Source organism: Sander lucioperca, chromosome 7, assembly GCF_008315115.2.
Source record: "Sander lucioperca isolate FBNREF2018 chromosome 7, SLUC_FBN_1.2, whole genome shotgun sequence".
NCBI classification, from domain to species: Eukaryota; Metazoa; Chordata; class Actinopteri; order Perciformes; family Percidae; genus Sander; species Sander lucioperca.
This window is the reverse complement of record NC_050179.1, coordinates 30,384,392-30,410,053: the sequence shown is the minus strand read 5'-3', so window position 1 is coordinate 30,410,053 and position 25,662 is coordinate 30,384,392. Positions and strand designations below refer to the sequence as shown.

The following is a 25,662-nucleotide window of genomic DNA, read 5'->3' as shown; positions in this document are numbered from 1 at the left end:
CTGGAACCCATATTAAAAGGCAAACTTCTTCTACTTGCTCTTTCCTTTTTTCAAAATCATGTTTACCAGCCTCAACAGTTCCTATTTTGATCCCAAAACAAATGTTACTATTCCTCTCATCTGTAAACGTGTTAACTAAAAGCTTGAAATGAACAGGTACAATATATATTTGTATCTGTGGCTGACTCAAATGCGCAACTGTAACTAGATTCGTAAAACTTTAAATGTCAAATTTAAGTACTTTAAATAACCGTCAGTGTTTGGTTTGGTGACACACAAGGACTCGTATGTAATGCCAAAGGCATGTTTTTGTACCTTTTTGAACATTTTGTACATCACTTGTAAAATGTATAGTCCAATTATGCCTTGGTTTTTCACTTACCAGGGTGTGTGGTCAAGAAGAGAAGGTAAATTCAATTAAAAAAACCCACAATACACAAAAATGAGAAATGACTTGAGATCTTCGATAGATAGACACTAATGTTACAGTACAGTTCACGGACGAGCAGAGGTTGTGGTCATCGCAGACGTGAAAGTGTGTTACAGTGTGAAGGATTCTGATGCAGAGTTTGAATATGTGAAGAAAAGCAGTGCAAATAAAAGTGAAGACTAGCTTTGGTGCTCATGTACTGGACTTTATTGACATTAAAGCAATAGAGGTTCACAATAATTTTGAATACCTTACAATATGATCTGAATCCATTGTCTTATACATAAGCATGGCTTGTCTGCACAGTTGTTGGGCAAAAAGTCAAACTTATTTAGCAGTTAGACATTTTAGTTTAGTGAGGGGGGGGGGGGTCAATTACAACCTATGTTAACAGTTTGCTTTCACTTTGCCAATTTAAGAAAAACATTAAAAATGCACTTGTTCCATTTTCCACATTGGAGCATTCAAAATAAACAGGTCACTTTTACACGGTTACTCCAAATTCTGGGTGGGACGAAACTCTGAAAGCCCACCTTTTATCGTTTGTTAAAGGATGCTGAGCTGTCCAATTAATAAAAACAAGCTTTTCTTTTGTTCTCAAATAGTTAATACTTGTAAACCACGTGAAGCTTCATAGGAAAAGTATGCTTCAATACATTTATTGTGCAATTAGGCCAGGACTAAATCAAAAACTTCAGCATCTGCTTGGGCTATAATAGGTTCTTCTTAGTAGATGTCATTATCCAAGCACAATAAACAAACAAAAAAAGCCCATCTTACTAAGAGGTAGAAATACAGGCAACTTTGAAACATTACTGCGGTACACCAATGATTACAACTTCTTGAAATATTGTAACATGAGGAGGATCGTTGAGTGAGTATTGCAACCACTCATCTGAGAAAGGGACAGACGACGAAAGGGGGAATATCACTAAGAAAGCAAGATGCTCATTATCAGCGACTACAAGAGCACTTTTATTTAATTAAAAAGCGGAAATGTGTTTTTTAGTAAGCATAGGTTGACTAAACACACATTAATTCATTTTGAAATGCTTTGCCAGCTTATGCTTCACTCTCACTTCAGTGGGCCCCCCCCTTTTCATCCATCATACTTTCTGAAACAAAATACTGAATGTCGCATATTGTCTTTGTTTTTTTTACTATATAGATCACTCTGCAGCCTGTCTGTTGATTTGTAATCTCCTTTGCCGTTTTGAAAGATCACATGAGTGTGATGGAAGGGAATCCAGCCTGGACCCTTACATGGGATCGCTAAGCCCGTAACTGACAAGACCTTTTGGTAATAGTCTTATGCGTTTAACATTAGCGAAGATGACCACTCATTTGATTTATTTAGGGGGAAATCCTACACGTTCTTAAATAAAGCAGTTTCCTACTGGGGAAGTTCCAATCAGTAAAAATGAAGTGGAAATGGAAAAAAAAAAAAAAAAAAAATACAGTGAAAAAAAAGTTACAAACTTCAAAAAGAAGACAAAAAAAAACCAAACAGATGGTTGAGCCACTCCAGACTTTAGAATTCATGCAGCTGATCAGGACACAAAATCCAAAATCCGTTAGGCAACATATCAAATGATGCTTCTCAGCTCATCGTCACGGTAATGGGTGGTAACACATGAGGCCCTACAGGTACAAGCTTACCATTTATATTTTGCATAACAGAAGCAGCTAAGTGCCATGTGGTAGTGGTTACATTAAGAATGGAGTTAAATAAAATGAAAAAGGTGAGTGTACTAATAAGATAAGGTCAATCTTCTACACCATGATGCTTCTTCTCGGTTTCTCAATCTGCTTCCTCCTCTGACTCCTCCTCCTCCGCTGTCTCCAGCCAGGTGAGCCACTGGTTGACCTGATGGAGGGAAAATCACATATGCAGTACATCTGTCAGTCTTGTACAAAAAAGGTTTGTACGTGATGTGTATACTAGGGATGCACCGAATCCAGGATTTGGCTTCGGATGAATATTGGGCTTTTTGACGGGGTTTGATTTCTGCCGAACCTTAGAATTTTTTTTCCACCGAACCCTATGCTTGCACTAAGCGCGCTACGCTGGTCGACGTAATGACTCCCGTTGATTACGGGAAGGTGTTTAGGTGGACCGTTCAATGCAGTAGGCTGTAAGAAAGTGAAAATGGAACTGGTGAGCAGAAAAAGGTCTTGTTTGGCAGTACTTTCAGTCAAAAGAAGGCCATTCAAGTCCAGCCACATGTTCAATTTGCATTGCCGATTTGTCTCGTGGTGGCAAGGACCCTAAACAACATACAACATCGCCGCTGTTAAAACATTTGCGTATGAGACATCCGAAAGAATACGAGTTGTGCATGAAGGAATCTACAGACAGCAGCCAAAATACAGCAACTTCAGGTACGGCAAAGGAAGGACAGTAACATACTAAAAACTTATGTTAACCATTTGTTTACTTCATTAATGTGTTTACTGTGGTAATGGACTGAGGATGGGAGGAGGATTCGGTATTCGGTTTCAGATTCGGCAGAATCTTAACCAGTAGATTCGGTATTCGGCCGAACCCCAAAAATCTGGATTCGGTGCATCCCTAGTGTATACATAGCTGAGGATATTCAGTCACACAAATCAAGTGGCAATTTATTTTTCATGAGCGCAATCCCCGTTACCACAGATGTTGGAGAAAAACAAACTCCCACTGTGATGGCATTACTGTACCTGGAATAAAGATTTTCCTTTTCCAGGGAATTCCTGGCTAATGTCTTCTTTCCATGCAAGGAAGGCTTCTTCTTCAATGATCTCCATGTCGTAGAAGTTGACAAAGTAGCGCAGCAGCATGCCTTAGTGGAAAGAATAAAAAGAAAGGCCATTAATGAAGGTCTTCACTATAAAAAAAAAAAAAAAACACCTGATTGTTTCTACTAGCAAAATAAAGTATGATTTGTTGCTTGTGTTGTCTTCCCTTCAACCTTGAAAAAAAACACGGCGTTTTTGACGCCTTTTTTTCCACAGTTTGTTTTTGCTTTTCCAACGTTTTAAATTTTTTAATTTTTCTTCTACACATTTTCAGCGCTTATTTCTATGTCCCATATTTTCTGATATAAAACAAAAATTTAAAACGGGTCAATGTGACCCAAAGTCAACACAAGGGTTAAGTGACAAAATGTTTGAATCATTGTTTTAACCAGTGCTGCTGTACTTGTAACTGTAGACAGCATATCTCAACAGAAACCAGTCAATATCCATTCATTATTCTACAGGAATACTCGGGCTGTCATAATGAAGACAATAATAACGAGTTAACGCAAATTCCTGGGGCAGGGACGAGACGGCAGAACGAGAGCGGGTCGGATCTTATAATACATCCATGAACAGGAGTGGATGGCTAGCAGAAACACAGCTCCTTGAGCGGAACAAAAATGGATGAAGAAAAGGGTCTTTTGAATGGCAAGTTCAGTGTCGAAGCCCTTCCAGATGGTTCTCTCTACGAGACTAAAGGTCTTTGCATGTACCGTCGATGTGAATCGAGTTACCAATGGGGCAGTTGAGTCTCAAATACCACTTCAGCATTAAAAACCTGAAAAATATCTCTTAAAAAGTACATTTAGAACAGATTTTAAAAAATGTGCAATTAAATTAATGTGTGATTAATCGTGAGTTAACTAGGATAATTGTGTGATTAAATAATTTTATCGATTGACAGCCCTAATGAATACATTTTTTTTGTTGTTGGCCATTTTAGGCCTTTATTAGACAGGACAGCTTGAGATGTGAAATGGAAGAGAGAGGGGAAATGACATCAGCAGCAAAGGGCCGCAGGTCGGCCGCTGCGGTTAAGACTAAACCTTCGTACATGGGGCGCACGCTCTACCAGGTGAGCTATCAAGGTGGCCCCATGAATACATATTTGACCAAGATTTATGACCAAATTAATTACAGAGCGTGACAATTCATTGTTGTCAGCGCTCTCTGGTGGATAAACTTTTTTTAGACACTTTTTTAACTACCTCAAACTTATATTGGCATTTACGTACTGCAATTACTATTGTCTCACATGTACACCGACACCGACATATTTGCAATAAGTTCATAGCGGCTATATGGGTCTAGCTCTAGTGGATTGCCCAAGACTTGGGAGTACTGTACCTTTAGGGAAGGCGCTGCTGTTGCAGTGCACCTGCAAGGCGTAGAGAGCGCTGACCTGCAGCTCGGTGTGGTCGTGCAGGAACTTCTGCATGACAGGCTTGAAGGCCAGCAGCAGCTGTTTCTCCTGCTCCAGCTGCTCTTTGGAAGGGGCGGCCAGCTGCTCGTCGGCCTCGCCCATGCACAGCTCCTGGGAGATGTACTGGAGGAAACTGGGACAAGAGCAGAAGACAGTGGTCCATTACCTTAAAGCCAGTCACGCAGTGCCAGAACCTTCCTCCACAGGGCTGCAGAGGAGCGTCTGGCTAGTCCACACAGTATTCCGGGATGGGAGAAAAACTTGCTCTGGTTTATTGGCAATTCGTTAAACCAATCACAATCGTCATGGGCGGCGCTAAGCGCTGGACAGAGCCACGGTGCCTCTGCAAAATAGCCTCGGGAAGGAACTTGTTTTGGTGGAACGTGTACGTTTAAAAGTTGTTTTAGTTGTGCAACAGAAAACTCAGATTGGACAGATAGTCTAGCTAGCTGTCTGGATTTACCCTGCAGAGATCTGAGGAGCAGTTAACTATAGTCCTCAGAAATCAACCCAAGTTTAAAATGCCAACACAAAGGAAGCGGAAGGTAACGGACATCCAGCGGAACTTCAGGCGGCACCTGAACAATCCCGGAAATGAAACATGTTATAGACCAAACGATAAATGAAGAATATAACGGGTGGATGAATCGATAATAGAAATAATCATTAGTAGTTGCAGCCCTAGGCAGTGGGAGTGCAAATTATGCAGTGGTCAAAAAAAGCCTGACACGCAGACCCCTTTCACTGTCCTTGCACTTAAATGTTAAATTCGTTAATTGATCAACTTAAACTGAGCCTCAATGTTCATCAAGATTAACTTGAAACACATCGGCTGTACATTTACCTGGTCATGAGGATGTTGACAAAGCCTTTGTCAGTGTGAAGCTTGGGCGAGATGTTGTCTTTAATCCACTTGTAGATGGACTGTGGAGAGGGGTCTGCCGTTATCTGTTTCAGCAGCTCCTTCTCCAGCTTCAGCAGCGGGAACAGGAAGCTCAGGCCCTTCCCCTCCAGGATCTCCAGCATGCGGTCCTTGTTCTGATCGATTTCTGCCAGGAAGAAACAAGTCGGTTATTCAGAAGCAGGGCTGGGTACCGAATTCAATACTTTTTCAGGGTTTCCGCGGGGTCTTAAAAAGTCTTAAATTTGCTAAGTATTGTGTCTTAAATATTTTGAAACAGGTCTTAATTTTCCAATGTCAATATAACGCTCCCTCTACAGTAATGCTCATTGAAATGCTCCCGCAGCACTTTAGAATGATTTTTTTATTTTTTATTCTGTGGTGTTGCAGTTCTGTTGCTAGTCCAAATATAATTTGCTGTATTAGGACTAGAAAGGAAACCAACATGCAACTTATATTGCAGCCAATCTAGACCCCAGTCCTATAATGCCGAAATAGGGTAATTGTTTCAGACGATGTTTCTGCACTCTTGACATCTGACTTTGTTTTTTGATGTTGTGATATAGGTCTTAAATTTCATTCATAATGGTCTTAAAAAGTCTTAAAATTTGACTTGGTGAAACCAGCAGAAACCCTGTTTTTAGGCACCGACCAAATTGCCTCCATAGTATCGAGTATTGAAAAACGCCTCGTCATTCAATACCAAATACCTGAGGAGTAAATCTCATCAGCGTCAGTGAGTCAATAAGCATGCAGCATGCTTCTACCAAGATCTAACAATGCTTGTGATTGGCTGCCTAACGTTACACATCGTAGAGACACGCAGGAAAAGCCCTACGTTACACACAGACGGGGCTCAGGTAGTAGGAGATGAAAAAAAGAAAAAGAAAAAAAGATTTGTGCCGTAATGTCATTTGTTTTGTTAAAATTGGTATCAAAAAAAGTATCGTTCAGGAACCCGTATCAAAGTCACTGAATTGGTATCGATACGGAACATTTTTAACAACAGCCAGCCCAATTAAAAAAGGGGACACAATGGTAACATCTGTTCCCTGGGTGGGATGTCAGCGTTTCCCCTTTTTACGCGAGGTGGGTGCGGCCCTTTTACACAGAAATTAGTTATAAAGTGTCACTATTTCTTTTAAATGAACTGCCGATATACAGGAAATGACTTAATGACTGTGAATGAGCGTATTGGCCGTTTCATTTTGAGAGTTTCCGTTTTTATTTCTCGTTTCCCCTCGCCTGCGTCCTCTGATAACCGCTGACAGTAAATTGACATTTTCACAGCGCTGGGCCAGCCCCAAAACCTGAAGAAACCACAACAATCCCAAAGCAAAAGCTCTCCGCCGCGCCTGTGACTGACACAATCCTACGCCGTGTGTGCGCTGCAGGTGAAGTCAGTTGAAACATACATTCCGCAGCACATGCGCGCCGCTAACGGTCCGCATACGTTGCGCGTTCAATGTAGCCAAAGTCGCGCAACCTTGTCCACATTTTTGGCTGTTTCTAAATAGTTGTGTGATGTGTAAATCAAAGTTTTTATTTATTCAGCAACACCACCACCCCGCAGCTAGGGCTGCACAATTAATCAAATTTTAATCACGATCACGATTTTGGCTTCCCACGATGAAATTCACGTGATCGAGCGATATTTAAAAATGCGTCATCCCGTTCATAGAGCGTTCCGTATCAAAGTTGTTTTCTTATCCTCAAAGCTCCGTAAACCACTGTCTGATCACGTGCCTCCATGAGCCAATCAGAGTTGTTCCCTGCACCGCGCAGCTTAGTTTAGATGTAGACAGTCACAGAGGACAGAGTAACGTGAGGAAAATTCCACAACAGATAGCAGTTGGTCATAAGCATGGATGTATTAAGAGAACGGTCATAAGTCGTTCACGAGGTTTACCAGTTTACCAGTAAACGCAACATTTTGTCCCGTCTGTGTTGTTTTTCAGACAACAGCAGTGACCAGTGCTAGTTTGTGTCTTTTAGCTCATAGCTTTAGCAGCAGACTGTTGTACGTCCCGCTGTTGGAATCCTCTAGAATGAAATACAGTCAGACTACACCGTTTAGCTGTCAGCATTTTAGCCGTGTTTAATAGTTTAATAATTACTAGTGTGACATGCAGCGATGTTTCTGTTGCCTCTAACGTCTGTTTTGGAGCATCAGAGCGCAACGCAGACATTTAAGTGGCACCGTAATGAGGCACAGAAATCCGAGTTGCTATTTCGTCCGGTAGATACCGGGATTTTAACATGCGCCGTTAACGTGAACAGAAAATTGCGTTACCTGTATCTTTTCACGGCAAACGCGCATGTGTGGAAAGCGGTCGCACAACCGCTGAAATGGCATACTCCATAGTATCCTTCAACAAAGGAGGAATGTAGCACAATATGGATGCACAATATGGATGTATTAGCAGGAATGTAGCACAATATGGATGTGAAAGCAGTTATAATTAGCCTATGTGACAATAACATTTGTTCTGGTTAAAATCAACAAATAATCGTGATCTCAATATTGATCAAAATAATTGTGATTATCATTTTGGCCATAATCGTGCAGCCCTACCAGCAGCACCCCAATAATAATAATAATGATAAAATATCTGTAGAGATTTAAATCGGTTGGATGCTGTGTTGGTATGTTTCTGTCTGCGGCAGGAGCATTAAGTACCTGGGAGCATCTTCTGCATGTTGACCTTGCTCTGCTGGAAGAGATCGGTGAGCCACTCGCGGTCCTTCAGCTTGGCCGTCTGTTGCAGGCAAAGCAGGAAGAGGGGGAAGTGTGTGCCGTTCTCCAGGGGGTGAGCCAGCTCCGCCACGCTCACCAGCTCTGCGATGATGGCCCGAGCCGCAAACTGGGCCAGGTAGGACTTCACCAGGGGCACGTCCAGCTCGATCTTGGGACACTGGTCCAGGACGTTGAGGAAAGCCTGCAGGAGAGGAAATGCCACCGAATGAATCATGATGTTACCAACTTCATAATCATTCCACTCGAAATAACTACAGACTCAGGCCTCCTATCCGCTGCGGAAAAGTTCTTTTAGTCAGTCAGCCTGTTCCCTCAGAGGGTCAAGAGAATGGAATTCAATCCCAAACCACATCAGTTAAAACACATATACATCTTTTACTATGCAGCTAAAACACTGCATTGTCAATACATATACATGTCAGCACTAAAACTATTTATAATACATTTATTCTGTTAGTTTGTAAAGTCAACATATATGAATTTTACTTATTGTTTCCTCCTAGTTTAATACTGCTTTTATTATTCTTAACGGTTGTGTCTTTTTTTTCACTTTATACTCCGTTGCTTTGCTGTATATCTTTCTGCTTCTTCCGTTTAAAAAAATGGCAATAAACCAGAGCACTTTTTTCTCCTATCCTGGAACGTTGTGTGGACTAGCCAGACCTTCCTCCGCAGCGCTGTGGAGGAAGGTCTGGCAATGCCAGACTATTTTGAGTCCGATATAAAAGGAATGCTGGATGTTTGTACCTGCATGAAGTTCTCTCCAGTGATGAGGCCCTCAGTGCGGAGCGTGTGGATCAGAGTGCTAGCGTGCTCCTTGTCCTCATCGGGACGGTCCAGGGAACACACGATGATCTTACTCAGCATCTCCGGCAGGAAGTGCTTGGGAGCCTTCATCTCCCTCACGCCGCTCACAGCCTCGGTCAGGTTCTTACTGTTCAAGTACTCAGTCACCATCGACTCCTGAAGTGGAGATTAGAGTGCACAGAAATGAGCTGTGGCCAGTTGGATCACTATATGTGAAAAATTAAGACAACTGCTTGGTCGCGGACCAATGACAACACAAAAGTGCTACTTCTAAAAGATAAGCAGCCGATAAGTCTCAAGATCTGAATAACTTTGTGGTCTTTACAGAAAGGAGAAAAAAGGATAGTTCCTAATGAAATCTTATTTTAGGTATATTATTTAACTTTTTTGGTACATACTACCTTCTTCAAGATGGGTTTGGGAAGGTTTGTTCAACATTTTTTAGTCTAACCAAGTGGTGCCATCAGTATGGAAATGTAGGTTGTGGCAATAGGCTGTTTTGCCTTCCTGATTCCTCCTCTTTATTGCACTCCTTGCCTTCCTGATTCCTCCTCTTTATTGCACTCCTTGCAGTCTTTTTTGTAGAACAATTTTCCATTATTTATATACTGCAGCAGTTCTTGAAAGATGTACAATTTGTTTTTTGCCTACCGTCATTTTAAGCAGTTCCTCCTTGGCAGGAGGTGGTTTCTTGTTTATCTTCTGAGGTTTCTCTTGGATGGGCGGAGGGTTGGTCTTCAGGCCAAGCTGTGGAGGCTGGGGCAAAAGGTCATGCCGTTATTACAGATATAGTTCCACCAAGAAACCATAACATTTGATGATGATTGGGTTTGGCCAGGATTCTTTTTTCCTTTCATTGTTTTTGCTAACGTATTATTTCCCCTCTACACTGTTCAGTACGGCACAAGGTCCTTCCCGGTGTGTGCAGGTTAGGTGTGCGAATCTGTTCTGCTGTTGGAAATGGTGGACACGAGCTGTGCATCGAATAAAAGTTTGTGATCTATATAAACGTTGCGTTTATTACCAGTAACAAGTTTTCTCTCAAAACATTTTCTTTCACACTTTTTGTTGTTGTTGTATTCTTTCATTATGTGTCTACTGTCTCATCTATGTTTATGACAGTTAAAAATAACCAAGAGGCAAACTGTGAGAAGAGACCATCTCTTACCTGTCCCAGAGGGGGGGTTTGAGTACGTGGGGGCTGGGCGCTGGGAGGCATCATGGTGGGGATCTGGGGCTGGAGTTTGGGTACCTGGTTCTTGTTGAGGAGGAATGACTGAGCAGGCCGGAGGCTGATCTGGGGGACCAGAAACACATGAACACAAAACATAAATTAGTACTGGTTATGCTCTTTTAAAAAAAGAAGAAAAAAAACAACCTTAATCTGCCCATTGGCTACATCCATGCCCTCATATCTCATAATCGCAGTCAGCGGACCAGCTGCCAGTTTGAAGAGAAGAGGAGAAGGAGTGGAGGAAGGATAAGAAAGATGGAGATCAAAGACAGAGTACACGGTAGAAGAAAGACTGGTAGCAGGTTGTATTCCTCAGAATAACGCGTCTTTTTATAATCACTGGGCATGAAGACTTAAACAACCTGCAGGCAGGACTGTACGATACATACGTTTTACCTTGAGCAGTACTTTAACAACAAAAGATCTGGCTTGGTGCGTCTTTCAACTTCATTCAAATTCAATTATAAGCTATATTGTTTAGTACCCCTCAGGACAAAACATTTGTTATGCTTTTGTCCATATCCTGTATCACAGCTACGAAGTAGTTCCAGTTACCTCATCTGCATTGAGCTGTCCTTTCTTGCTGAATCGTGGAGGCATGTCCTTGGACTGGACCTGCTGCTGGGCCATGTGGTTCTGGTTCTGGTTGAGGAAATGCTGGTTCTGAACCTGTCGAAGTGCACATGGGCACAGTGGATAACTTTCATAAACTTTTACCTCAATTGAATTGTTCAAGAAACACCAATCACTGTTTGCATGAATAATAATAATAATAATAATAATAATAATAATCTGTTAGCAGGATTACCTGGTTGGACTTAACAAAAGACTTTGGCCCTGCGTCAAACTGTGACTGTGGTTGAGGGACGATGTGGCCGCTGTGGCCGTTGAAGAGCGGGTTGGTGCGATGGCGTCCCATAGTGGGCGAGTACCTATCCTGAATAACCCCCGGGCCAGTTCCAATCCCACTGCCTGAGTACACAAAGTACAGAGATGATGTTAGTAGAGATTTTACACGGAAGAGTGGGTCCAAGCAGAAGACACATTGGGAGCATTATATGAAATGACCACCCATAGATGATCATAAAAATAGATCAAACCATTTTGTAATCACTTTTAGCTCATCATTTTGTGTACCACAACAACTTCAAAATGCATTATTCTTGAGGTAACTTAATTATAAGCAGCTGTACAATGCTTGTAAGAATAAAAAGTCAGTCCAGTTTTAACATCGACAACATGAAAATGAAATGAAAACAAGACGAGGTGTAGCTACAAAAGGCAGAGACACCGAGGAACATAGCCTATACCTGGCATCTGCCCAAACATATCGGCCAATCCCCCGAGAGTCTCCCTGTCCAGTTTCATTCTGTTGGGCATGAAGGGGCTTTCCAGGAAGAAGTCCATCCTCATCCCCTGAGACATGGGTGCAGGGATGAAAACACCCAAATCCTACAGGAACACACAGAACAGAGCTAATGTCATTGAATTGTCCAATAACATGATTACAAGTTCAACAGAACTTTCCAACATTAACTCGAGGGCGTTCCATACTCAACACTAAGCGACGTGTTTGTTATCAAGCCGGAAACTTAAATTACATCCTGTGCATATTTTTGTGTGAGGACAATGTCCTGCTGACTCACATTTCTCACAATGGGCTGCTTGCTGATGTGCAGAAACTGCTTCTTTGTAAGGGAGAGAGGGTTTTAATGTTACAGGTTTATTTACGGCGCCCGTTAACACAGGCGTGCCTCAACCTTGGCTTCGGATGTTGGACATTAACTATTAATCTGAACAAGGAGCGCCATCATTTCACTGGACTCACTTTCACTGCCTCCTGACGGATCTGGTGAATCGTCTTTGGTCCGTTGTCAATGAAAGCCTTGCGGGGGACCCAGTTGTTTTCTCGCAGTTCCACTGTGTCTTGCAGCAGGAAGCGGATCCTAGCGGGCAACTCCTTGTTGTTCATTAAGGATCGCATACGGCCAAAATACTGATCCATTAAAGACTGGAGAAAGGGTGGAGAGAGGGGAGTGAGGACAGGCAGACCTTGAACATACAGTATGGCAGCATCATTTAGGTTAGCACTGGCTGTGAGCCAATTGGGGCTTTAGGTGAGGCTGTGTGCAGCCAGACGGTGAGCTTAGCAAGGCCCTGACATGACAGTCGACCCAGACAGGACCACAAAAGGCACAGAGAAAAGAGGCCGGCAGAGTATTTAAAAAAAAAAAAATAAAAATAAAAAAAAATAGCCAGCCAAAACCAAAACGTTAAATGTCTGGTTTGCGTTGAGCGCCCTGATCATTTTATAGTAATTGTAAGTTCTTTACTAAAGCTTTAAGATTTTACTTCTGCAATGCAAAATCATAAGTAACTCGCTCAATTATAAAAAGGCTATGAAAAAAAGTGTTTGAAAGTTTGTGGTCTGTGTTGTTGAATTTGACATTTGCCAGACACACAACGTTATTCTCATCTGGAGAGGCCGTTCTACGGTTTACAGCGTCTCCAGATGGTTCTGGTGCCATGAAAGGCCGGCACGGTTACCTTTGCTTTCTCATGGTCGAGTCTCGGCCCCACGGTTCTCATTATCTGACAGAGGCACTCCAGATCCTCCCCCATATCCTTGAGCTGGACTCTCTTCTTCTTTTCCAGAAGCTTCAGAAAAAGATTGAGGAGAAAGGGAAGGCAGAGGGGTCATACAAAGTACTCTACTCTGGTTTTCGTGAAGGTATGCAGTATTTCTTTTGATTCCAACTCTTGATGTGCAGTCTTTAAAAAAGGGAAGGAATTTCAAAACAAACAAAAATGATATAAGAGCGCACGTACTGTTTTGATGCACTTATGAAGGATAGATTCGTGGATGAGGTCGAGTTTACCAAGTTCCCCGATGAATTTAATGTTGCCAAGCATCTTGCTCTTGGCAATGGAACGCTGCTCCTCCTCCTCAGAAGTAAGAGGGTTGTCATGTTTGTCATAGACTGAAGGGAGAGGAGAAACAGACGTAAGCAGTGGACAGGCTATGATGAAATGGGCTCAAAGATACTGTACACACAATGACATGCACTCACTTTCAACATTTCTGGTGCGGTTTTCAAATTCATCTTGAAGTTTGGAAATCAGTAGTCTTCTGAAGGTCTATAATAGCAAAATAAAACATCATCCATAGGTTATGCAACTCAAGGCAAAGCCTGTCAACAGAAGCATATATGGAGCATATATTGTGTCGGGACACAACTTTTATAGTTTCGCTTTCACTGCTGAAATGTTATACATATGAATGACAAATATTCATTTCACAATTGAGTTGCAGGGAGGTATTAATAACGACAACAAAATAATCATTAAGAAAAAACAGGGGAAGAGTGGTATTTATTAAGGCCTGCTCAGCAGAACAGAAATGGCAGTAGTGATATAATATAAGAAGGTGGAGAACAAATGTGCTTAAGGCTTAAAAAAAAAAAATGTCTTTAATTGTGCAGAAAATGGTGAACAGCCACACTTACTGTGCTCTGCTTTTGGGATGTTTGGATCTCAGATGAAGGGCCGTCAAAGTTTGGTGCGTCCTCTGCCAAGCGCAGACATAGCTGAGCATAGAGCGAGCTATACTTGGGCTCTTCTAGGGCTTTGTCTACAATCTAAACCACAGCGGGGGAGGAGAGAAGGGAGAAAACCAGAGAGGGACCAGTCGGACATTAAAAGGGTGTATGGGTAGGAGCCAAAAAATGGATGAATACATTTCCATTTAGCAAAGGACTAAAGAATAAAAATGTACTCTTACCAGCAAGATGATTCCTTTAAGGACGAGTTTTGAATCTACGCCCACGTTCAGGAGCTCAAGGCATAGCTTGTCAAACTTCTCAGGCGTGAGTTTGTTGAGTATGCTAGAGAAGACGAAGACAAGAGGGGAAGGGAGAGGCAGCAAGATAAGGAAGTCAGTAGGAGTATGCAAGATCAAAATGTTAGCACGACATAATGTTAAAGGTTTTGACACCATGCTGGGTGTCTAATCAGTCCCTCTTCCTTCAATTGTGATACATGAACCATCTTATAACCCTTCACCGCCTAAGCACTCACTCACTGTTCTGTAGAAAGCTGGAGCATCACTTCATTTGCTGTGACACAGTGAAACAGACGGCAGTTAATAATGGTTTATAAATCCACAGGCTTTGTTTACTAAATCTCATTATCCACATTGGCTTTCTCATTCTCTACTGGGATGGTTTTTACAGAGAGCAGAGTGTGAGTTAATGTCAGACTAGTGATGCACCGATACTGATACCAGGCAGATACCAATTTGCTGCTACATTTAAAAAGGTTTACACTTTTAGGTTTACACAAGTGCTGGTGCATAATTTATTATTTTATATCTCTGTGTTTGTTACATATCATTTTACAAAGTAAGGTAAGACATGTTTAAGTCAAGCCTGATGTTGCTTTATACACAAAAAAATGATGCCAGTTGATAAAGAAAAACTCAGGAGTAAAACAACTCATTTCACAAACGTGACTAATATTGTTACATTTTGTTTTACAAAGTTAGGTAAGCCTGATGTTGCCTTATACACAAAAGAATGATTCTAGTCACTTCCACACAGAGAGGCATACAGCTTATTAATTACACTGGTCCGGATCGTTACTCGTATCGACCAATACCCAAAGCCCAGGTATTGGTACTGAAAAAGTCGGATTGGTGCATCCCTATGTTAGGCACCTTGATTTCCTAATCGGGAATTTAGAAACGCATGTTAGCAACAAGAGGAATCATGCCCAGGAAGATGTGGAGGGATATCCAGATGCTAACTTTTTCATTTATGTATATAATACAACAGGAAAACAACAATTTGATCTAAATGTGGCTAAATGATTGTACGTAAATCTAATGGGCAGTAGTTTAACGCCTGCCTCCTGTGGTGGCCACCAGCTAGTCTAAATTCCTAAGGAGAAACTCTGTCATCTCTTTATCTTTTTAACTCGTAAACATCATCTGACACAGAGGGGAACATGGCTCGAGTGCCGTTAGCAAAGCACATGTCATTGCAGGGACCGCAGAACTACGCAATTCAACCCTCTGTCACTGTTGGATTCACAAAATCATCTGTGTGTGACGAAGCAGCAACAACAATACACAAGTAGCAGAAAATCATGCAAGACACAAGTGATTAACTTTCTAAACGCCTGGGGTCTCATTTATAAACGTGGCGTACGCACAAAACGGGGCTGAAAATGACGGCACTGCCCATGCTAAGGTTGTGATTTATAAAAAACAAACATCAATCATCAAATACCCTAGCATTAGATAACAGCAGAACACAGTGCAAATAACTAAATATCTGTCTTTAATACTGTGCATTTTTCATCAAATGTCAAAGTCTGAAAATACAGCTGTTAAGCTCTTGCGCAATCGTTACATTTAATGTCCTCGTTATCGGTCCGAACTTTAATACTGTTTGTGACAAAACCTGCATGAAGAAAAGTGTGTTTGCCTTTGAATTGTATCTCGGGGTGGGGGGGATACCATTAGTTGATGCTGTGATGTTGGCAAGGTGTTAACGATCACAAATTGTTGTAAACATATAAATTCTGCGGTGAACTCGTGCGTAATGCTGCATGATGGCACTGCTGGCCCTGCAGGAGGACTACAACAGAATGGACGACAATGGAAGAATCAGGAGAAAAACAGACTTCAGGGACCATGACGATGACTGGCTAATACCCCAATTTAAATTCCCTAAAGCTGCGCTCTTGGAACTAAAATATGTACTGAATTGGGTCCAGTAGAGAGGGAAACGCGCCGGAACCGTGCCATCCCGGTCCAAATACAGGTCCCCGCCACTCTGGGGAAACCGGCTGTTTCCAGAGGGAAATGGCAGACAGCTACAGTAAGTGTTTTATATAAATATTATTTATAATCTTGAACTTTATCACTAAGGCTTGTTTGGATATAATATATAGTTCTGTTAAATCTTATCATATAGGTCTGGTATATCGAAGCTAATTAATTAAGCCCATTAACATATGGATCAGCATTCACAGGGTGCTTTGCTTTGACTATTTATGGTTAAAATGGCCGTGTACAGGGCGGGATAAGAGGTTGATTCCCATACGCACACGCGTGGGTAATCTGTGATTTATAAAGGGAACATTGCTTACAGGTGTGCGTACACACGGTTTTATAAATCAGATTCTTTTTTTGGCGTACGCCATTTTTGGCTTTTGGGCGTACGTACACTTTTAGTAAGGCTCCTACGCATAATTTTATAAATGAGACCCCTCCTGATCTTTACTTTGTGACTGAATTAAACAAAAAAACACTTAGGGGAAGCTGAAATTAGATTTTCTGACAATAATTAGATATTTTCTTTAAGTCAACCTGGCCTGAATCCTGTAACCTTTGTTCAAGACTCTTCTGGCTTTCCTGAAGTGAATTTAGCAAGAATTGGACTCTGTACAACTCAAATGGTTTTGGTACCCACCATCTTTAAGCGACAAGTGATTACAATTCTTGCACACTATTATATCTGGGTTAGTCCTGATAAAACTTCATGGAGGATGTTGCAAAAACATATGCTTTTGGTCAGTGGGGATGGACCATTAACTCTTCAAATACGCATACAGGCTTGATTGAACCTTACCCCCTCACTTTCCTGAAGATTGCATCGTGTCGCTCTTTTTCATTACTGGAGTTGACATCTCGTCTAGTGCTTCGTGAAGGAACCCATCTCTGAACGCTTTGCCCTGGGGTTTTCCCCAGGAACTCGCTGTAGAGAGAGAGAGAGAGAGAGAGAGAGAGAGAGAGAGAGAGAGAGAGAGAGAGAGAGAGAGAGAGAGAGAGAGAGAGAGAGAGAGAGAGAGAGAGTATCGCAGAATATGGTGACATCATGGCTGGTACATAAAAATACACTGCCTTTGAAATACAGTTATTGTTCTAGCACAAAATCCTTCAACACTAGCACCGCCAGGAATTTTAGGGATACTACAACCGCCAAGTCCGACGCCCAAGAGCTTCTGTATCCTTTCAGTATCGCTGATGGGTCATCTCTATAGCAGCAAGCACACACGCAGCCCCCACACACTATTCACAGCCAGATCTAACAACTTGAAACCTTACAAAACTGGCGTACACTTAGGAGTTTGCTATTTTACAAAAATGTTAATTTTCACTGTGCATTCAGTTCAGTCAACACAAAATTTCAGGTTTCTGTCAGCAACTCCCGCAACTAAATCGGTTTTCACGAAAAAAACATCTATTTTCTATCTGATGCTGTTTTGGAGTTGTAAGCAGCATATAAACTGCAGCGTTGAACATTAAATGCATAAAACAAATGCTGATCTGCGTAATCAATTTCAGCATTTTATTTTGGCAAGTAAACTAAATGGTTTAAAAAAAAAAAGAAATCATGGTGCAAATGATTACATTATCACATTTTGTCAAACGAAAGGACACTAAGTCCCCCTGAGCTCCCTAGACCGTGTGTCTTTTAGTTCAACAGTCAACACACAACTTGCCATCTGATCGCGCACATCCACACCAACCTAAAAAAATAATACAATTTAGAAACGTTAGTGTTTTGGTCAAATGAGTCACAGAAATGACATTCCTGATACTACAGTGTATAGTGCAAACACGGGACTGTCAGACAGAAAGTGTGATTAGTTTCGCTTTCATTTCGGAAATTTCATAGATATGAAAGGATGAATAACGTGGGCCTGCATGCCTGAGTGTTATTCTAAGTGATTCAAAGTGCATGTGAGTGAGTATTGGCATGCAATGCGCTGTACAGCCATCATGCAAATGCATTAATTCCACAGCGGATGAGAGAGCCAACGTTATCGCTGCTGCTCCTGGCGAATAAAGGGGGGTGTTTTTGTGACAAACACCAAAAGCCCCCTGTTTGGTTTTCTAAACGTTGTTCCATCATTATGACTGAATACAGGCATGTGCAGAAAAGATATGTAGGAAATGTCAGTGTAGGAGGAAAACATAGTAAGAATGACAGAATAATTTAAAAAAACAAAAAAAAGAAAAATGTATATCAATGTATTGACTACTTATTTTACAAGTGAGTGCACACTCATACTACAAATGGTGCACTACAAGATCTATCAACTTGTGTCCAACTTGCACAGAAAGGCCACAATAAGAAAAGAACCACATCTCCACAATACTTCAAATAAAACCCAGGTGTTGGATGTAGAGCTGTCAATCTTCCTCTATGCTATTACCATTAGAATTTCATTATATATAATATTCATCGCTAAAATTGAGGCTATTATTAATCTTACTGCACTACTCAGGCCAGTGACAACATCAGCATGTGGTTGTTGTCGTTATACGTTCACATTCCAACTTTAGCCTCAAAAGGGGCCCATATGACATGGCACATTGCATTTCTGGCACAACAATTCATTTTAAGCCACGAGAACACAGCTAAGGCTAACGGTGCTCAGTTAGCACACTGACAGCATGTTTGAAAGTACAGCCAAAATGTCATAAATGTACTGTTAGTGTTAGCCACCATGCTAACGGCATTGCTATCTTGCCAAACAGCTCTGTGACTAGTTTTTAGTTATTTTTTTTTAGCCGTTTATTGGCAAACTGTTTCTTGCAGATTGTCACGTTAATGTGAATACAGCTATTAGAAGTTAATATATGAAGTCGAAACTGACTGACGGCTGAAGGGCTAGCTAACGTCAACATAAGCTTTCTCCATTAGGCTCTCAGCTGAGCTCGTATAATTTGCGATGCAGTCATGAAACAAGAACGAGCTAATTAATGATAACAACGGCAGCCTGGGCTTTGGAAAACACCGATTGACATTTTCCCTCCATTTTTTTCTGACACTTTATAGAACTAATCGCTTAAAAATTGAGAAAACAATCGGCAGATTCATCGACAATGAAATCAATCGTTAGTTGCAGCCCTACTCACAATGCCTTGTGTTGCCCACTCCCGCTAACTTTATCGTTCAGACGTGATAAAAGCATTTCGTTTTCACATGTGGGTCGACCAGGGCGAGAAACGTTAGCCAACACATTTATAAAAAAAAAATACACATTTTTATTTTTTTTGTACTATTTGAATTATATTCGACTACATTGAGGCACTACTACTTTGTTCCGACAGACCTGGCTGAATGTAGATAATAATGCACCGTCAAAACTATTTGTCCCTTCACACAAGTGGAAGTACTCCATTGCCAATGCAAGGCCTTTAAAACACGCTCCTCCTTTTTTACCCTTAGTTGCAAAAATAATCCCACTCTGCCCGGTTGGTAAACATGCACGTGCTATCTGCAGTTGACTGACATCATGTAACAGGACTTCTTAGTATTCAAATCAAACTTTCCTGGAATTCGAGCCCTTTAATCACTACACTACTAGTGCCGTAGCGCTAATAATTAAATCCCTATACATCGAGTGTGCTCCAGAAAAATTCCAAATGACAAACCTGTTGCCGACAGTCTTGGGATAGTGCTGAGGTGCGCCCCTACCACCTCCTCCCCCCGAAGAAGCACTGTAGAAGCAAACACAAGGAAGGGAACACTTTAGATACACGCAACACTGCGCAAGCTCGAAGATGAATTGTTCTGCTTATTCATTCATTTAGCCATTATTCACACCCAAAAAACTAAGGAAAAACAGCCTCTGCTTACAAATGAGTTGAATTTACATTTCAAAACCGTCCAAAATACACAATTAGAAAACTGATCTGTAAGAATACAATACCAACCAGCCATAAAGATATAAAATGTATTTTTCTTCAGATGTGTTGTATATAGATTGAACTATTAACTGGGTGTATCCTTGCACCTGTATTGAGGAAGATATTTTAGGTTTTATAACTGGTGTTAGAAAACCAATACACCATTGACTTAAATTGAAAGTAGGAATACTCGCTTAGCCTGGCTAATAGCTTCATAAATAAACATTGAATTATGCATTTTCAAGTGACTGTCACAATCAGCTGTTGGAGAGCCAGAGATGCAATGCACACAGTCATACAGCAACGCCAAATGCAGCCCATCTAAGGTGATGGCGTGTGCATTAATGCACGAGTCAGTCATCTGAGTGGGGCAAAGCCGAGGAGAGTCTACATGTAGCCTGGGTTTGGCCAATGTTGTATCTTTCATATCCAAACAAACAAAAAACAAAACAAACTAACTTTATTCTTAATAGTCACATACACAAAGTATTGTAGTGAAATGTTATTTCTGCATTCTTAACCCTTACTAGTTTTAGGAGCAGTGGACAGCTAAAGTATTTATACAGCATCTGGGGAGAAACTTCGGGTTCAGTATCTCGCTCAGGGACTCTTTGACATGTGACAGCCTGGGGTTGAACTGCCAACCTTGAGGTAATGAGGCGACCACTCTACCCAGCGAACCACAAGCCACCAAGGCTACTCTGTGTTATTCTAATGTGCAATATAGTTCCGCGATTTCCATACATGCTCTGCATATGAATCCATTATTTGATTAGCATTAATTTGGTTTTCTGTTACGCACCTTTTTTCCACTTCCACCTTTAAGTGGGGCAGTTTGGTCAGCATTTTCAGTTTTCCAAAGTTTGAGTTCAAGCAAATCTCCTTTCTGCTACATTCATTTTTATTGTTGGCACAGCTGAGCAATAGTGTATGATTTTGTAACTGGCTTCCGTTTGATTCTTTTGGAGAATGTTTTATTGATGAACCCAAGTTTGAGAGTTCCTGATTTAATGCTTACACATCTATTGTCAATTTCAATCAGCAGAAAGCATGCAGTGTAAACCTAAATTACCAGAAGATGAACTAACAGTCATCAGTATCAGTATTGAAAATCATCATTAGATTTGTCATGATTTTAGATAATGGATTGGATGAAACATAACATCACTTCAATGACCAAAACACTATGTGATGCACAAAAGCTACGGTGACATGCATGGTTTCAGGTGCAGTTGAAAAGCAGAACAGGTCGTTCTTTACACTGACTGCCTGCTGCTGTTGTTAGATTATAGACATCATGGTCTATTAATACTCAAATTTCCACGACAGTGTGTTGAACTGCAAGTCAATGTAGCATATAGGCTGGTGACTGGGACTGATTATTTGTATATTCAGGGTGTCTGCAAGCCTAGTGAAATTTTATTCAAGGCATTTTTAAAACATTTGAATGATCAACCAATTTGCCAACTGCCAAATAGCATGTGAAACTAGAAGGTGCATGATAAAATGGCAACCTTAAATCTCCCCCGCTGATTTATACATTTAACATCCAGTATCCCAAATCGTTTGAAGCCTCAATCTGGACATTTCAAGACTTAATCCAGGGTGCGAGACATCCTGTTGACAGTGCTGCCACCACCAGTATTTAACCAACAGGACAGAAATTCTTCCACGTACAGTATGTCTACCCAGCCCCTCTTTTCAAAAGGTCTCACAAAAATAAGTGTCTGACAGCCATTTTGAGCTTTCCAACATCCTGTTTTGTTCTAAAGGCTGGAAGTTCCTGCCCAACAGGCAGAGCTAGCAAAGGGCTAACCATGGAAAAACAAGAAAAATATGTCCTTGTTGTTATTTTCTGTTCAAGCTTTGGTTTATTACCTGAAACGAGAAGCACCCCCTTCTGCAATCGCACTCTCCACTTTGGCGGCTTGACAATGAAGAATACTCAAAAGAATAATAATAATAGGAGGGGATGGGGAAAACGGTGCTGAGGAAGAGAAAAAGGGAGTGCAATTAGTAACTGCTTGGGGAAAACAACGCATATTCATAGGCTACGTTATTAAATAGGGCAGGATGAGTTGTCCAACATGATGTCATTTAGCCAACTTAGCTTGATAAACAGTTCAGTAGCCAGTTCTTTGTTATGGGCCTTGCCACTCACATGACAAATCAAATTATCAAAGCAACACACGTACTTAAGTAAATTATAAACAGATACCTCACACACTACAAATTAGTGTTGTTGAGCATTGATGAGTGTGCTTGGCACCATGACAACAACTGACGTTCATCACACAGCACTTTATTTACATGGGAGTTTAATATTAGATATGTATATTTTCAAGGCCTACGTTTTGCGGTTGTGTGTATGTATACACATTTTATTATTGTACTTTTTTTCTGTCCTAAATTATAAAAGTGTTTTAAAAACCCAAAACGTATTTCTGTGCTCCTCTTTGCTGTGCTGCAACAAATCAAAGGTGCGTGAGCAAACAACTAATTAGCTAGCTAGGTTTGGTAAAAACCTACGTTACGACATTCAGATCAGATGTTTACCACGTTTGATTACAATTGTTTTTAAGCAATTTGCAAATGGTTTCGTCGGGTGTGTAACCTTAAGTGAAGATAATAGTTTGCAGTTACATTGGAATAGTGTTACTGTCTAATCCGACATGCCCCGTGTTGTTACGGTCTAATCCGAGATGCCCCATGTTGTTTTGCTATTTAGATTGAAAACAGGAATAGACTGCAAACCTAACGTTACACCATTATGCAGTGAATTGGGGCAGGGCAGCGTGGTTAGCCGCTAGCTAATGTTCCCAGTCGACTGCATCATTCCATCATGGCTGATATTTAACATAGGGATTCAAGGCCAGTTTTGAAGCGATCCGGGTCCGAATCCGGTGTGAATTAATGGGACACTCGTCATATTACATGACATTCAAAATATGCATTACCACGTTTATTTTCCTGTAAATACTAGTTCGAGTAGCTAGGCGACGACGCCATTTTCTACTTGAATCAGCTGAGCCATCGGGGAGCTAGGCTATCTGCCGGTTTGTAAGCTAACGTTAATATTCTATGGTTAGCTTGAACAAGACGCTGGTTAGACATTAGTATCTTAGCCTTCTAGCTAGCAGAAGCCATTTTGGATGAGCTTTGAGGTTTTGTAAGGGGAAAAAATCTGCCTTACCTTTACAAAAGCAACTTCAGTTTTATATTGTTGTGGGACTACCAAAGAAGAAATAATACAGTTGTTAAGGAAAAACGGGGTATGCAACGGATTTCAGAAGAGCTAAAAGCAGAAAGATGACCGCACAAGCACACACATCAATCCGCTACTAGCTGGTAGAGAGCTCAAGAGCTTGCTGCTGCCTTATGGGGATAGAAGAGTAACCAATTTGCATTGGTCACGTATTTTGTTGCCATGTCAATCCTGGCCAATCACAAGAAAGATATGTTTTTAAGGCGTTTCAGTAACATATTTCATCCAATGAGAAGCCTCTTTTGTTTCTGAGTGAAACAAAAGAGGCCGCCTCCTTTATTTGATTGACATACAATTTAAAATCTGCAGGGCTAGAAAATATATTGGTTATTTTCTCAAATTAGGTAAGATAGAGTAATTAAATGACTACTAAGTACAATATATTTAGTTTCTTCAAATTATTAAAATAATAGACACATTTTAAATGAAGAAGTGTGAACAATGGATAACAATAATGAATTGAGGATGTAAAGAAAAACATCCTTGCTTATATTTATCATAGGAGATGAAGTTGTTTTAGGAAAAATGCATTGTAAGGGTCGCAAATAAAACCTATAAAAATAAGCATTACATACCATTTAATAACTACCTTTGTCTTTAGCAGTTGTTTGCATCATATTATCTGATTGTCTCGTTATTTTAGGATTTTCTTATTGTTATTCGTCACATACAATTGACAGTACAAGTAGTGAAATTCAATTACTGCATTTTAACCCATCCGAGTACCCATCCAAGTATTAGAAGCAGTGGACAGCTATACATACAGCATCCGGGGAGCAACTTGTACAGTACAGGATACAGTATAACAGCCTTAAGCCATGGAGGACAAAAAGTTTCAATAATGGTTATACAGTCAGTCCTGTTTGTTCACAGTATATACTTTATTTGGTCATAGCACAGAGGCATTTCACTTCACATCTGTATGGAGAACACACTCTGACTCGTCTTTTTGGATAAAGTTAATAAGTGATGTTAAAAATCAGTCTATTGCTTATCACTGTTGGTATTTGGGTTCATGCTCGGGCAGAGATCAGTTCAGAAAAGGCAACTGGAGTTGGTCATAGTAACTTTGGTGGAAAGTTTATATTTTATTTGTCTAGACTAGGAACTATTGGCAGTAAAATATAGTTAACCACACAAAGACTGTGTGAGTAACATAATGTCTACCATATCTGCATGCTTCCAGAAGACAATGTATGCATTTTCATCTGTTAAAGGGAAGCAGATTAGAGTATGCTGCAAAATCCTTCTTTTTTTTGTCATGCACGTATTTTAATTTTTCCTTGTTCCCGGTCCCAATTTCCCCTTGTTTTTAGGAATCTTCACGAAATGAGTGTCAGTGTTGTGAAACAAAACAACAGATTACTGCATCACAAAAATGTTAGTGAAAATTCTTGAAACGTGGACATATGAAATTATCTCACCCCTGGTGTAGATTTCAATTCACATAAAGAAAAACATTGGCCTAAAACGTGTTTCAATAAATGGCATACAAGTATGTGAAGAAAGAGATTAAGTATATTTCAGGGCCACATTGAGGCAATTTATTTTCTTTCTTTTTTTTTTTTTTTTTTTACATCAAAGTACACACATTCAACTTCCTTATGAATGGGCTTATGACTTCTGATGGATGCAGCAGTCATCAGGCAGCTTGAACACATGACCTTCTGTTTAGGAGCTTGTCCACCTCTGGGTCGGCGTAACTGCTGAAGAAAAATCTCTCCAGTCTTGGACAGTTATAACCAACTTCATTTTTATTTTATCCACAACTGCCAGGTTTGGGGCTGCATCCATCTAGGCCAAGAGCAAGTGCAGCACATCACTCATTCTGCCTAGGAGGGCATGGGTCAGGACCTCCTCTTCTCCATGCAGCCAAGGAAATAATTGGGGACCTCCATCACCCTAGGCACCCCAAAACTCCCCTTCACACTTCCAGCTAATCAACCCTCCACCTCCTCATCTTTCCTGCTCCACTGTTGCCAAGAAAACATCCGCTCCCACAAAAGGACAAGAAGCAAGAAATAAAATGTTTTTTGTGGAATCATCTGAACACAATAATACATTTCGAATCGGTGCATAAACTGATGAAAACAATTGAAGAATATGGAAATGTCTCAGGATACAAATTAAATAACAACAAATGTGAAGCCTTAACAATAGGAAAACAAGTTAGCCACGCATCGAAAGACGACTACAAACTTAAATGGGATACAAATAAAATAAAATATCTGGGTATCAATATTAGTAAGACTCTAGATGAATTATATGAGAATATCTACCGTGTCTTGAAAAGTAAAAGACCGGATCTGAACAGATGGAGAATAATACCAGACGAAATATTAAGCAGGGTAGAAACA

The 25,662-nt window shown here is 40.7% G+C and overlaps 1 protein-coding gene and 1 non-coding gene across 2 annotated transcripts; both read right to left on the bottom strand.

Moving 5' to 3' along the window:
* Positions 1-611: 611 nt before the first annotated feature.
* eif4g2b (eukaryotic translation initiation factor 4, gamma 2b) lies at positions 612-22,026 on the bottom strand. Its single transcript, XM_031279690.2, has 21 exons — positions 21,919-22,026; positions 19,786-19,851; positions 16,970-17,095; positions 14,116-14,218; positions 13,841-13,972; positions 13,406-13,472; positions 13,164-13,315; positions 12,882-12,992; positions 12,163-12,345; positions 11,981-12,022; positions 11,645-11,786; positions 11,143-11,306; positions 10,890-11,003; positions 10,269-10,397; positions 9,752-9,856; positions 9,041-9,256; positions 8,216-8,474; positions 5,479-5,683; positions 4,559-4,767; positions 3,131-3,252; positions 612-2,297 (listed from the first exon to the last, which is right to left on the bottom strand). The coding sequence occupies exons 7-21, from the start codon at positions 13,245-13,247 to the stop codon at positions 2,232-2,234; spliced, it is 2,151 nt and encodes a 716-aa protein (XP_031135550.1). The 5' UTR covers positions 13,248-13,315; positions 13,406-13,472; positions 13,841-13,972; positions 14,116-14,218; positions 16,970-17,095; positions 19,786-19,851; positions 21,919-22,026; the 3' UTR covers positions 612-2,231.
* On the bottom strand, positions 10,504-10,681 carry LOC116036410. The gene has a single exon (XR_004101598.1). It is a non-coding gene; the product is annotated as a small nucleolar RNA SNORD97 (small nucleolar RNA).
* Positions 22,027-25,662: the final 3,636 nt, after the last annotated feature.

What these genes read in the sequence shown, in the direction of transcription:
- eif4g2b (XM_031279690.2), bottom strand. Translation starts at nt 13,247, where the DNA reads ATGCTTGGCAACATTAAATTCATCGGGGAACTTGGTAAACTCGACCTC. An exon ending in GACAGCTCAATGCAGATGAG is followed by an intron (nt 10,398 to 10,889) that starts GTAACTGGAACT and finishes CTGGTCCCCCAG; the next exon opens with ATCAGCCTCCGGCCTGCTCA. An exon ending in CTGGAGAGAACTTCATGCAG is followed by an intron (nt 8,475 to 9,040) that starts GTACAAACATCC and finishes CCTCTCCTGCAG; the next exon opens with GCTTTCCTCAACGTCCTGGA.